Below are 14905 nucleotides of genomic sequence, written 5' to 3' on the forward strand. Positions count from 1 at the left end.
ATTGAAACTCACTCTAATACCAATTGTTGATTTAAGATTGTAGGAATGTAAGTACACAACTTGGAGAAGAAGAAGCTTGAGAAAGCACAACTCAAGGTGTATTGAGAAGTATCAGTAGAGAATATTTTCAAGACTAAGTATATCCTAAAAGTAAATATGCATATATACAAGGTTGGGGGAAAGAGACCTCCTAAAGAGGGAAAAAAGTGTCCATGCCAATTCTAAGTGTATACACACATATCACTACCAAAATATGGTAATAATTAATGGTTTTGAGGAGGTCTCCTTTTTATAATACATGAAGGTGGTTAGGTTGGCCTAATTAACCTACCATATTATTAACTTTTGCTAGTCAGATAGGGAATATCTTAGGAAATATTCCCTTTACCATCTGGTTGAGGTCACTATCCCCAAAATCTCACTAGTGGGGCTATTACTCCCCATGGAATCCCCCAACCAAGGGCCACTTTCGTGGTCTCAAACCTCAAAATAGGGATCTTAATAACTTCCACACGTCACAACTCGATGTATTGTGACTTGAGTTGCTACCAACTTAATTGCTTTACCTAACCCAAAGGTTAGAACCAAAAATGCAATCTTTCCACCATCCTATCGCATAGACCTCATCGAGTATACAAGTTAGGACCCAACCAATGTCCACAGTCATGTGTGGCTTCTACTTATAAAAGTGGGCCTTATAGCGTTGAGCACTATGGATCATTTGCGGCACCTTATGACGGTGGGGCATTGAGCATATCTAACATATAGAAACATTTAATTAAATTCATTAGAAGAGTTAACAAACTTTTTAGAGGCTAATGCAATGTGATCTATTAACGTCTCTCTCTCTCTCTCTCTCTCTCTCTCTCTCTCTCTCTCTCTCTCTCTCTCTCTCTCTCTCTCTCTCTCTCTCTCTCTCTCTCTCTCTCTCTCTCTCTCTCTCTCTCCTAGAAAAATATACGAGGAAATCAAATAATGGATGTCGATGACTTTGCCCAAGATATTGAAGCCCACTTTGCTAACCAATTGTTGGATTTAGGATTACAACAATGCAAGTACACAACTTGGAGAAGAAGAAGCTTGAGAGAGCACAACTCAAGGTGTATTGAGTGAAGGGGATGTAATGGCAGTGGAGAAGGAGAAGAGGAAGATGCGGGAGAGAAGAACACACACAATGTAGGTGTTGTCCAACTGAACTGATAGCCTTATTACACTATCATATTATATATGAATAAAGAATGGGTGGTCACAATGTACACGGGCAGGCCCAGAGGCCTTTTACCCCAACAACCTCCCACTAAAAGGCCAATGTGGCTCGGGAGCGAAAACAAAGAGAAGAAGAAGAAAAAAAGACAAGGTGAGGAATCATGACATCTCACCCAACACCCAATCGAAAAGCGAGATGTGCAAGAAGTGTCGAGAACCTCTACAGAAGAAGAGTCAAGCTCCCTGAGTCCATGACATCCAGGAGATAAGCGATCCCACACCTCCATACAATGGAGCAATCCAAGAATGCTTCTCATGAAGCAAGCACAACTCATTAGTGCATGGTTGTAAAGCATCAGAGTCGCGCATAGCATCACTATAGCGCATACAAGATAGCGGAGAGTAGTCAAACTCTCCAGATTCAATCACTAAAAGAGAGCCAACATCTCAGATACACGTCCAACAAGGTCTCAAGACTACATGTGGCCGCAGCGAAGTGGAAGACTGACATATAGCTAGCTATCCTGCCTGCAAAACTACAAGAAAAAGGCTCTCATGAGTCTGCAAGGGGTCTATCAATTGACCACCAACATCTTGACCCTAATTGCTATGCATAGCTATGTCATCTGGGCCAATAAGTGCCTCATTTTCAACATAAAAAGCTTGCTGTAATGGCACTATAGCTGCTATAAAATCAACCATAAAGCATACTGAACGCTCATCAAGAGGCCTGAGAGATGTCTACGTCTCATAGAAGACAACATGACGGCTGTGTATGACCTGTTGGGCATCCAAATCCCATAATCTGTAGGCCTTAAAGTCACCATCTCCATAACCAAGGAGGATACATCTATGTGACATAGGCTCATGTGGCATACGTACAGATGCCTGGCAGCCAAACATCCTCAAGTAATCATAAGAGGGCTACATGCCACTCCATGCCTCATAGGGTATAATACCATCCAAGGTCAAGCACTACATCTTGTTAACCAAATAGACTATCGTCATAAGGGCCTCAGCTTAAAAGCCATAAGACAACCCATCTATGGTAAGCATAGAAGCAACCTTTGCCTGTAAGGTCAGACACATGCCATGAGCAATCCCATAATACTGTGGGCACAAGAAATCAATGCCATACTACTAACAAGAGATCCGAAAGTTGGGAGAGAGAGCATGACTCTCAGAATCCATCTGCAAGCACCTAGGCTTGCTACCAACAGAATCCATAAACTTGTCAAGCATAACTGCATCATCCTCAATCTGCACCAAGGGAAAATCCCATACACGATGGGTAGCATGATCAACAAAGGTCACAAAGTATGACGCTCCACCAAGTGACTGGGAAGGCATAGGTCCATATACTCCACAATGGACAAGATCTAGAGGAGCATGCCTCGTACGATTGCCATAAGCCAAGGGGGCTCTGCAACAAGGACCAAGATTACAATCAGGGCAAGCATCAAGATCTGTAAGTGACATAGGAGGCATCAATGAGTCTGAATGAGACAAGATCTCCATCTCTCTATGGTGCATATGCCCTAGGTGATAATGCCATAACAATGCATGTGGTATCCGGATAACTGCAACCATAGAATCTCCCACATGAGAGACATGCATCGAGTAATGAGAACCAACTCTAGAACCTTTGGCCAAAACCAAGCAAACACAACAAATCTTCCATGACCTATCATGAAGAGAAATATAGTAAACTGCATCATGCAATTGATTGATAGAAATCAAGCTCTTACTGAGCATGGGAACATGTAAAACATCCCTAAGCATAAGAGAAGCCCCATTAGACAAAGCTAGGTGTATGTCCCCTATACCAAGAATAGCACAAGTATGCTCAAGGCCCAAAGAAATGCATCCATCAAACTCCCTGTAAGTAGAGAACCATGCTCTATGTGGAGTAACATGACAAGATGCCATAGAATCCAATAGCCAATCTGAGGTGTAGGCCGTATCACTAAGCAAGAAAGTTGTAGGGAAACTAGATGATAGGAGTACATGCTCAGCTGCATCATCATGGGTAACAACATGTACCTCACCACTAGTAACAGTGGTAACATCCGCTGCATCTACTGTATCTTTGACTCTCTGCTCATGTCAAGTCCGTCTCTGTCTCTGCTGCTTTCTAATCCTTCTGAAACATTTTCTTTTATGCCCAAGCTTCCCACAATGGAAGCATACATCTATAGAAAAAGAATCTGTAGAAGACGACAAGGAATCCGAGTCATCATGAATAGGGCTATCCATAGCATCCACGGAGCTCAAGGAGTCGAGGGCTGTCCCAACATAGGGAACTTGCTCATCAAGACAACTGTTAGTAGAAGCACAAGCGGTAGAGGCATACTGCTGCAAGTACTCTTCCATCCTCACTGGAGAGGGAAGCCCAAAAGCATCAACTAGGGATGCAGAAGCTCCCACATGAAAAAGACTCATAGCTAAATGCATGACATAACCAACCACAATAGTGTAAAGGCCAAGACATCTGTCAAAATAGCATACGGTATTCAACCATGAAATCAGCCCATAACCATAATGGTAAGCATGACTCTGTAGTACATCAGACCACATAGTAGCATCCAAGTCAATGCAAGACTGGTAAGTGGCATAAGATCATGCAATGGTCAAGCTCCAGGAGAAGCCCAAGTATCTATACAACAACATCCAAATAAGTGGCTCTATAAAGCACATGATAGTAGACAAAGTGCGTAGCAAGGTAAGCATCAAGAGCAATTGCTCTCTTACATGTATGGGCAAAAGCAACCCAACTAGCATAGAAGCTAAGCAACACAGAAGCAACAAAGCCATAACTGCTAAACCCAAGCACTATCAAGAAGTCCATTGATCAAGGAGTAACCCACAAAGTACCAAGCATTAATGAGCAATGAAAGCTCAATAACCAACTGCCAAGACAATGGAGCAAGCACTGCTTAAACATGTATCTGCATCCAAGTAAATCCAAGATCCATAATCGGGGTATTAAGGGCCAAATAGCATCCAAGCTGCATAAGTGATAAGCCAACCAAATGCAAACTGCTTCACAAAATTCTCAAATGCAAGTCGATTCAGCCCAAACATTTGCCATACTGCAGCCGAACCCAAAAGCATCCACATCAGACATCAGTCCCATAATGGGTAGCATAGGGCATAAACCTTGTCAAGTGAAATGCCAGCTGCAAAGAAAATGACAGTGAACCAAGAATTGAGCTCTACTCTTTGCTCAAGAAGCATCCGAGAACATAAACATCAAAGTGGCATCATCCAAATACATCAACATATCATCCCGAGTAGTCGAGAGCACTCGTAGACCATAGGCATAACCAAACTAGAGGCAAAATAACGTGTTAACCAAGGTAGCATAAATCCCAACCAGCAACAAAGTGTCCGCATCCAAATCAAGGCTCAATAGCTTTCAAATAGCATATCAGGGCATAAAACATGGCGACCAAGCATCAATACATCCTATAGGACACCCGAATGTCAACAAAGAGCATTATGCATAAGCCATCCCTGATAAAAACTTGTTGCCTAAACAATGTAGAGCAATAAATCCCTGCATAAATCAAGGTATGGAAGCTCAAACCAAGTCCCAAAGCATCTCAAAACATTGGGCAAACATTCCCAAAGCATTTGGGCATCAAATACCAAGCCTCGGAAGCATCACATAAGCTAAGAGCATGACATTTTCTTGTTGTAAATCAACTCAGATCTGTTAGAGAAAATTTTGTGATCAGAATTTGGAAGATCTGACATCACCATTGCGTCTGGAGCATGCCAAAACCCCAAGTTAGACCTTTACCTTGCCTAAATCGGGTTCCAGATGCTCGAGATATGAGAAAAAATGGGATTTTTAAGCTAGATTTTGAAACATGCGCAAAAAAAGTGAGCTGCTATTGTGGGGCCTGCTAGTTATGCTGAGGATAAGGGGGAAAATGGGGGCATATAAGGTGCCTAATGAAGCCAAAGAACACTTGCAAAGAGCCTATTAGGGTTGTGGAGAGGCGGGAGATGAAATCTTACCTCGGGGGGAAGAAGCCAGGGCTGGCATTGAAGCTCCAAGCTCTAGGCTTCAATTCGGGCTGAAGTAATGTTGGGCCAAGCTCCACGATCAAGCTCTGATCCAAAGCTTTGATACCAGTTGAAGGGGATGCAACGGCAGTGGAGAAGGAGAAGAGGAAGATGCGGGAGAGAAGAGCACAATGTAGGTGCTGTCCAACTAAATAGACAACCTTATTGCACTATCATATTATATATGAATAAAGAATGGGCGGTCACAGTGTACACGGGTAAGCACAGAGGCCTTTTACCCCAACATTGAGAAGTATCAATAGAGAAGATTTTCAAGACTAACAATGCCCCAAAAGTAAATATGCATATATACAAGGTTGGGGAAAAGAGACCTCCTAAAGAGGGAGAAAGTGTCCTAGAAATCTTAAGAGTGTACACACACATCACTACCAAAATATGGTAACAAATTAATGGTTTTGAGGAGGTCTCCTTTTTATAGTCCATGAAGGTGATAAGTTTGGCCTAATTGACTTACCATATTATAAACATTTGTTAGTCGACTAGGGAATATCTTAGGAAATATTCCCTTTACCATCGAGTTGAGGGCACTATCCTTGGACTCTCATTAGGGGGGCTACTAGTCCCCATGGAATCCACCAACCAAGGGCCACTTTTGTGGTCTCAAATCTCCAAATAGGGATCTTAATAACTCACACACCTCACAATTGGATGCAGTGTGACTTGAGTTACTACTAGCTTAATTGCTCTATGTAACCCAACAGCTAGACCCACAAAGGTAACCTTTCTACCATCCTATCACATAGACCTCATTGAGTATACAAATTAGGACCCACATGCTCACACATGGCTTCTCCTCATAAATGTGGGCCTTACAACATTAAGCAACGTGGATCATTTATGGCACCTTACGAGAGTGGAGCATTGAGCATATCTAACATATAAGAACACTTAAATCAATGCATTAGAAAACTTGATAGCATTTTTAAAGCATGGAAAATGAAAACTTCTAAATTAAAAAATACAAAAAACATGTAATGAGATTACAAATACTTCAAGCTTAAGCAAATATATAAATGATTAAAAGTGCACACAAAACGAGTCCATGAAAGGCCATGAGCATCCATCATGTATGCATTTGATTACTTTAGACATATTTGTACTATGGGTGTACGCACATCCTTGTATCATTATGAGGAGGATAAAACATAAGGGAAAAATCATAATCTTTTGTGAGCACCCTTTAATTGGTTTTATAATATGTATGTATGCATGTGTGTGTGCATTTTTATTTTTTAATTCAAACATGTATGCATATAGGAGCATGTATGTATGCTTTTATTTATATGTTACATATGTGTATGTATCATGTGATTGTATGAATAGATGTATGCACTCCTATGTATGTCTACACACATATATATATGCATATGTGTGTATGTATCTATTCATGCATGTATGTGTGTTTGTACATGTACTTAGTTGTGTACATAAGTATTGATATAAACATACATATATACATACATAATTTATGCATGTGACCAATACAAACACATAAACAGTTTAATAACTTCCATAGGGGTCTAGAGATGGTCCACGAGACCAAAGCAATACATGTAAACTCATAGTTTCCTCTCAATGTTAATGAGAGGGAATAAGGTATTCAAGTCATTTAAGCCAAAACTAGCTCCTTGTGATGATGGATGAGTTGGCCAACAAAGGGGCCTAACTGTAGTGAGATTATATTCTTCCAAAGCGAGTATAAGGTTTGTGAGGGAGAGAAAAAAAGGCAATGAAATGTGCATGCGTGCGTGTGTGTGTGTGTGTGGATGAGGCATGAATGTGTGCATGTGTGGACAAACATATAAAAATATAGAAGTGCATTAGATTTGCAAACCACCATGGGATTTTCATTAGGATAGAGACATAACAAAGAAGCATCATAAAAATAGAAAGTACCCATGCATGAGTGTAGGTGACTTAAGAAAACAAGATGCGGCGTGGGACCAAGGAGTTACGTTGACCCTACGCATGTGTTTGCACTTGTGCATGTGAGAGAGACGAAAACATATTTGTGCATGACAAAGTCATTTAAAGGGTGGCATTGACATTTCAAAAAACCTATTTGTGCATGTAGACATCATTTTGGGTGTTTTTCTTGGAAAATAAGTTGTTTTAGGGGGTTTTGGATGTATAGGAGATAGCTTAGGTTAAGAATAGGCTATTTTGGGCTTGATCTTGAGCATATTTTATTCTCCTCCATGTGACTCATATCTAGGGTTGCATTTTATGCCTAACAACACAAGCAGATCCATTGTAGTGAGCGCACAAATGTAATTTTACAAGATGAGTTGTAGCTTTTTTAGTTAACCTGCATACACTTTAGTGTAGGTTATGCTTACCCCAAGAATGGTCACACCCCTTTGACCACACATTAAGGTCATTAAAAGAGCTTAAAAGTATTAAAACCATGTAGTACATGGATGTTCATCTATTAGTAGCCTTTTCACTATGAAAAATGTAAATATAGCATTGTGATAATCATCACATCTAATCCATATAATAAGCCTAGTATTTTGCCAATTGTTGACTTGATAGTTGTGGACAAGTGTAAACTTTTAGATCTATAAAATGATTTGATTTAGGCATGAGAAATGCCTAAGGTTATGAGTGAGATGTAGTTTCATGAGTGCAACTTTTTGTATTAAGAAATGTTTGTTTGTGAGAGAGTGTTTCCATACGAGGCTATCAATTTGCTAAGAGTTATCAATATTTGTTCCTAGTTCCTACTCAACCTTGCTTGGCTTTCTTACATTAGAAATGATTGACAATGATGTGATAAAGATGCATTATTATTTGCATTTGAATCTTTGTTATTGTGACTAATTTGCTTACAAGGATAATTCAACTTACTTATCATACATATAATATAGATGAGTTGTTATCACTTTGTTTGACACTTGTTTTTTTTCGTGGAGATGTTAAAATATATTGATAAGAGTAATGGAAAAAGTATGAGGTACAAAGTCCTAGCTCAGAATTTACAAGGCCACCCAAAACATACTATTTAATGTTGGGAATACCTAAGAGGACACAATTAATGACATGCTTTGGCTATCTAGTTACAAAATGAATCCCTTGGTAGGGTAAGCCTTGTTTGCAATTCATCCCAAGTGATAAGCATTTTCTTTCATGCTTTGAACAGTCCAGGACATGGTTGAAGCCTAGGATCCATAGCTATCTTCACTTTGAGATCTTCCATTAAGGATTGGGCTTTATTCATCTCCTCTTCAGTGGCATCACTTTTTCCTTTTCCTTTTTGCTTGTGCTTCTTAAGCCAAATTTCATGTTGTTGAAGTAGGGAGCCTTTCCTCTTGCTTAATCTACATCCACAATTCAAGCTAGAAATAATTTAAAGGTTCTTCATGTAAATTCTCAAATTGGCCCTTGTTCCTAGCATTCCAAATGCTCCAAAGATATAATCCTCCTATCTAGTTCCAAATTACTAGTGGTATCCCATATATTTCCCCTAGAAGTACTTCTTTCGAATTAAAATCTGGTGGGGTGAACTTTATGAAAAAATACTAGCAAAAAATCAAATATCACGTTATTAGCCTTGCAGTTAATAAAGAGGTGGGCAATATTTTTAGTTTCTCTTCCTCATTGAGGACATAGTTCATTCCCTAAACCTAATTGACATGCTCTATCGTTAGTCCATAAGGCTTGATGGATTATTAACCATTCTAAACATGAGACTTTTCCTTGATTGGATTTGAGGCACATGTTCTTGAATCTATACTCCCATGGTTTACTAGACCTATCAAGGTGCCATCTTTTATTAAGCTCATAATAGAGTACGCCATTGGGCAACTCTAGGTTGTTTGGCATTTGCCTTTTTATCTATTTTAGAAATGTAAGGTGGGTTCCACATGTGCACAATGACACATTCATTAACATTGATTGGTTAATGAACAAGTATTTTGTAATGACCATTCACAACATTCAAATGTTTGAAACATATAATGTGAGGGGTTACGTGCACGCGCACACACACGCACACACGCACACACACACACACGTGTGATGTGCCAAAGGTGAGGGTAAGGTTTAAACCCTAGTTGACAATCGAAGAGGAAAAGGGCGCCCTATCTTCCTTCATACATTTGAAGTGTGAGGATTGAGTGAAAATTCGTATGGCATGACTTCTAAACCAAGTAGTACACTTTAAGCATATGATAAAGGTAGAAAATAATAATAGATTTCAAGGCATAATGTTAAACTTGTGAAAATGGAAATTTTACATGAATCAATACTTTGATGGTTTAATAAGAATAAGATCTACTATATGGAACTTGTACATGAATCAATACTTTGATGGTTTAATAAGAATAAGATCTACTGGCAGTATTGAAAATTGCTACAATGCTTTGTGGATTACATAGGTAAACCTAGCATTATGATACCTTAGAAGCATGCATTTAAAGTGCCATCATTAACAATAATTAATATGCTATTTAGAATTAGAGACATGGCTATTTACTTTTCATCTATGCATTTTAATTTGAGGCAACGAAGACTTTCAAGAGTCTAACAAGTAAAGCTAGTGTTATGATACATTATAAACATGCAATGGAAGTGCCTTCATTAATAGAAAGTAATGTGCTAATTAGAATTGAAGACATGATGCTCTTCAACTACATATTTTAGTTTGAGGCAATTAGGACCTTCAAGAGTATAGCAATTAAAGGCAACCGCATTTTTAGCAAGTAAGAAGGATGCCACACCATGTCCACTTTACACTTTAGACTTTTGTAAAGTCTAGTAAGGCTCGAGACGTGTGTAGGTCAATAGACTTGTCCTAGTCGATGTAATCCAAATTTATGTGCATGTGGGTTTTGCTTCAAACAAATCAATTCACTTACATAAGCTTCTAAAGTTTCATCGCGCGTGAGAAAGAGACTTTTTTCGAGCGCACGTACGTTCATGGACCTATGTGTGGCATGGCTCTAAGAGAGTTTAGTATGAGCATGGCACCATCTTTAAAAATATGGAAAAATATGTTATGTGAGTCGGCGTTTATGAAACGAACCATCAAATAAAAATATAAAAAAGGGTGGGATTATGGAAAGTTGAAAATCTATATTATTAGTTAAGGAGAGGTGGGGGGCGGTGGGTGCCACGTGGCAGCCCCCCACCTCCCCCACAAAAAAGAAAGATCGCCCGCCCCCTCCCCAAAAATCGCGCCCGCTTTGACGCGAAGCGCCGGGACGAGTCTAGGCGCGGAGCGCCTAGTGCTTGATGAAGAAGATGGTGGGGGTGGTCTAGATAGACAAGAGGGTTAAAGGAGCATGTGATTTTGCAAACAACCATAAAAGGAGCACTCTCATAGTATAATAAATATAATAGTATAATAATAAATAATTATTATTACTATGAGTGTTCCTTTTATTTATTATTATACTATTATATTTATAACTGTGTTGCGAATAATAAATCTATAATAATAAATAAAAGGAACACACTCATAGTAATAAAAACCCAATAACTGAGTCCTTTTGCCTGAGTTTCCGAAATATAAATATAATTATTATTCGCAACACAGTTATAAATATAATATTATAATAATAAATAAAAGGAACACACTCACAGTAATAAAAACCCAGTTATTCAGAAATATATAAACTCAGGCAAAAGGAGGTTTCATGCTTCCTGTATTATAGCTCTCTGCATTCCGGAGAGAGAGAGAGAGAGAGAGAGAGGAGCCGCCTCCTCTGTCGCTGCCAATAACCCTAGTCCGATATCCAACAATGAGTAACGACAACACCCAATCAGACAAAGATTTTGCCATGGCGGATCTTGGCGCTGCCTTGCCAGGTGAGGTCCTTTCTTTCTTTCTTTCTTTTTGTATTTCTTGTTTTCCTTCTCTTCTTATCCCCGTCTTTTCTTTCATCTTCTTGTTTTGATCCCATCAGTCCTTGTATGCACAAGCAGCTCTTTGATTCATTTGGGTCATCAAGAGCCTCCATCAAACCTCTGGGTTTCCAGATTCTTCTCTCTGTTCTTGGTTTATGCTTCTGCTCCCGTTAATATGCAGTATATCATCCAATCTAGTGTATAAAAATCTCATTGAGACAGAAGACACTATAGCATCCAATCTAGTGTATACGTATCTCATTGACAGAAGACAGTGTTGCATCCGATCAATCCAGTGTATAAACATCTGCTTGACAGAAGACAAGACAAGCATTGGAAGATTGGATTTTTATATTGGGGAGTGGCATTAATTGCCATCAGGTGGCTAGAGAACGTAACCAATCAGAGAGACCAAAAGAGGCATCCTGGGGATAAATCAAACATGTGTCTACACAGACCTTAAGATGTAGTGGGAAAATTCCGGCAGTTGATCAACTGCTTGTGGCTCCTTTGTGAAGCAAATAATAGCTGCTGTTGCACGTCTTCCTTGATGCAAATAGTGATGCCACAGTTCTGCTTCTGGAAGATTTGAATAGAAGAGATGGATCAAACACTGCACTCCTTGAAATCTGAATAGAAGTCGGCTTACTTGGATGCACGTGGAGCTGTTGCATTTGTGATAATGGTGCATTCCACAAATCATTGTAGCTTTGAGGTCCTGACAAATCGTACATTTACATATTTAAGTGCACAGTGTGCTTAATGCACCAGATGGAATCTGAGCATCCTAATGGAAAGTTTTAGATCACAATGAGAGTAAAAGTCTTATGGGCTTTGAAATCTTGAATCACTTGAAGTGCAACATGGATGATTGTGAATGCGTCACTACAGTTGGATGGATGAATGGAGCCCTCTATGAGCTAATAACTTTTTGCATCCATTAGCTATCGCATTTTCAAATTCTCATTGGCACATGATCAATGTGTTAAGGGCTATGCTTCTTGTTTTGTTTTTGAAGGTCTCACTGCAGCGGACCGTGCAGGGCTTGTAAATGTTCTGAAGGTAACTTAGCTGTTCATTTATCATCAGCAACATCTTTTTTAACTACTCGTGAAACAGTCTGTGCTGTATCAACCCTCAGGCTTGATGATTTTGATATCAGGACAAGCTCCAGATGCTCGCAGGACAGCAGTCTAGTGTGTTGGAGCTGCTTACCCCCAATGTAAAAAAGCGGGTAGCTTTTCTGCAGGAAATTCAGGTCTGCATGCAAAATTTTGAATCAAGCTCTTAAGAGTGTGAAGCTGATGGCTCCATTCTGAACGTTGGTTGCATTCTTTGCAGGCACAGCATGATGAACTTGAGAAAAATTTCTTGGAGGAAAGAGCAGCCTTAGAGGCTCGCTATCAAAAGCTCTATGAACCTTTATATACAAAGGTACATGTATAACAGAGGCAAACTTTTAGCGTGTGTTTTCTCTCATGCAGTACTTGTGGACACTGACCTTAAAGCTGAACTTGAGGTTCCCGCAGCTGAAGCAAAAGCTGTGGAAAAGAAACGCCAAAGCTACTACACTATAGTTGCCATTATATAATTATATATTTTTAAATTTTCTGGTTGCAGCGGTATGAGATTGTGAATGGTGTCGTGGAGGTTGATGGTGTTGTTAAAGAAGCCAACAACGCAAATGGGCCTGCTGGTATTGAAGGTCCTGTACTTCTCCTAGCCATCTTGCTCATGAAGTGCCTTGCTGAGACTTGGGATAAGAATGTTCCAAGATGCTTGGTGTTATTGATTTAATCTTTATCCTGTCCAGGATCTGACACCAATGTTATGCTCACAGAAAAAGGAGTTCCCGAGTTTTGGTTGAGTGCCATGAAGACAAATGAGACATTGGCCATGCAGGTATGTGGGGATTTGTGCTGGAGAATCCATTGATGTTGACTTGTGTTATGGCAGCTTGGCACACGATTCTTAGACTGGTGGTGACTTCTGGTGCAGATTACTGAAAGAGACGAAGATGCTCTAAAATATTTGAAAGATATTAAGTGGTCCAGAATAAATGATCCAAAAGGGTTCAAGTTGGACTTCTTCTTTGACACCAATCCTTACTTCAAGAACGCTCAGGTCTGCAGAGGGCTTTAGATAGGCATTGTTTTGATGAAAGGTGGTCATTTGAGGACAACTATTAAATCATGTAATGGTCACAGCTGACGAAGACATACCACATGATAGAGGACGATGACCCAATTCTAGAACGGGCAATTGGGTATGAAGCTAACCTTGCTCAATTAGATGAATCTCATAACTTGGCATTAAAATCTGCAGCTGTATTTTTAAAGATAAGCCCTTTTGATACCTCTGAAATGAGGGGACCAACATTGTGGGTGTGTTTGTTCTAGGATGGAGATTGAGTGGTATGCTGGAAAGAACTTAACCCAGAAAGTTTTGAGAAAGAAACCCAAAAAAGGCGCAACCAATACAAAACCTATAACTAAAACTGAAGTGTGTGAAAGTTTTTTCAACTTCTTTAGTCCGCCTCAAGTACCTGATGAGAATGAAGAGATAGATCAAGAGATGGTACGTGAGACTGGAGGCTCCATTTTATGGTCTCTAGAGCAGTTTGTGTATATATTATGAATGGTTCATGATTATGTTCATCTATTTTTACAGGCTGAACAGCTTGAGGATATGCTGGAGCAAGACTATGACATCGGGTATGTATCACATTAGTTCCCAACTCATGAAAGTAGTGCTATTTGTATGAAGCTGCAGGATTCAATATGGCTACCTTCTGCAGATCAACAATACGAGACAAGATTATTCCACATGCAGTGTCTTGGTTTACTGGTGAAGCCTTGCAAGGAGAGGATTTTGAGGATGCTGAGGGGGATGACAGTGAAGACATGGAAGAAGAAGATGAAGATGATGATGAAGAAGACGATGAAGAGGAGGATGAAGATGATGAGGAGGAAGATGAGGATGAAGGGAAGGGCAGAAAGGTGCAGTGACATTTTCGAACCATGCACTGCCTATCTTCCTAACGGTTCGTTATTAGCTTTCTAACCATTGGAGTCCAAAACTGGGTTTGCGTAAGTTGCTTTTAGTATGTCCCTGTGTTTGGATCGAAGTGTTGTCATCAAGTGCTGAGCATTAATCAAAACAGGTTTGTACAATGGCTGAGTAAGCTTTGGCTTTCTTGCAGGTTGGGCAGAAGCATTCTTTGCAGCTCCCTGATTCGAAGCAGTGGTAGTGTAAGCATTGTGTCATCGTAAATCTTGTCCTCATCAATTCTTTTGGTCTTGTTATTCTACTTTCGGAAGTCCAGGATACCCCATCAATTTTTATCTTTTGAAGGGGTGTTGTATATGAGAGAGTTGTTTGAGAAATGTATTGCTGTTCTCTGAACATCCATCAGCATTTGACTGCTTTTTGGTGCGGGACTTGTTCTCATGGCTAATTGGAGTAGCTCAAGACCTTGTAGTAGAATCTAATAATCAATGTGTACTCTGTCAAAGCATGAATGAAAGCTTGGAGAGACAGCATTGAAAATGTTACATCGGTAAAGCCCAGTTGTGCATTTAATTCTGGTTGAGAGAAGTTTGCATGATAATGCCAGAGGTATGCCTGTTGGAAGGCGCATTCCATGCTAGCATTGCACAAGTTGACAGTAGTATTGCCAAGCTTATATATGCTAGAACAGGCTTACGGTTCAAGCTGATGACTTATCAAGTTAACAAGCCCGGAATCACAGATG

The 14905-nt window shown here is 39.8% G+C and overlaps 1 protein-coding gene across 4 annotated transcripts; it reads left to right on the forward strand.

The window, feature by feature from the left end:
• Positions 1–10931: 10931 nt before the first annotated feature.
• LOC148035153 (nucleosome assembly protein 1;1-like) lies at positions 10932–14556 on the forward strand. 4 transcript variants are annotated; one of them, XM_087680118.1, is made up of 12 exons: positions 10933–11112; positions 12170–12213; positions 12314–12409; positions 12493–12585; positions 12772–12856; positions 12992–13053; positions 13150–13275; positions 13359–13417; positions 13551–13728; positions 13822–13865; positions 13949–14150; positions 14354–14556. In XM_087680118.1, exons 1-12 carry the CDS (start codon positions 11046–11048, stop codon positions 14399–14401), a joined length of 1104 nt encoding a protein of 367 aa, XP_087536244.1. In that variant the 5' UTR covers positions 10933–11045; the 3' UTR covers positions 14402–14556. The 4 variants fall into 4 exon arrangements, with proteins under 4 accessions (XP_087536246.1, XP_087536247.1, XP_087536244.1 ...); XM_087680119.1 differs by having other exon boundaries at positions 10934–11112; positions 13949–14194; XM_087680120.1 differs by lacking the exon at positions 13551–13728 and having other exon boundaries at positions 10932–11112; positions 13949–14194.
• The last annotated feature ends 349 nt before the right edge of the window (positions 14557–14905 follow it).

The sequence above is a fragment of the Lygodium microphyllum genome, chromosome 6 (assembly GCF_053477565.2).
Source record: "Lygodium microphyllum isolate KBCC chromosome 6, Lygodium_microphyllum_v1.1.10, whole genome shotgun sequence".
In the NCBI taxonomy this organism is placed as follows: Eukaryota; Viridiplantae; Streptophyta; class Polypodiopsida; order Schizaeales; family Lygodiaceae; genus Lygodium; species Lygodium microphyllum.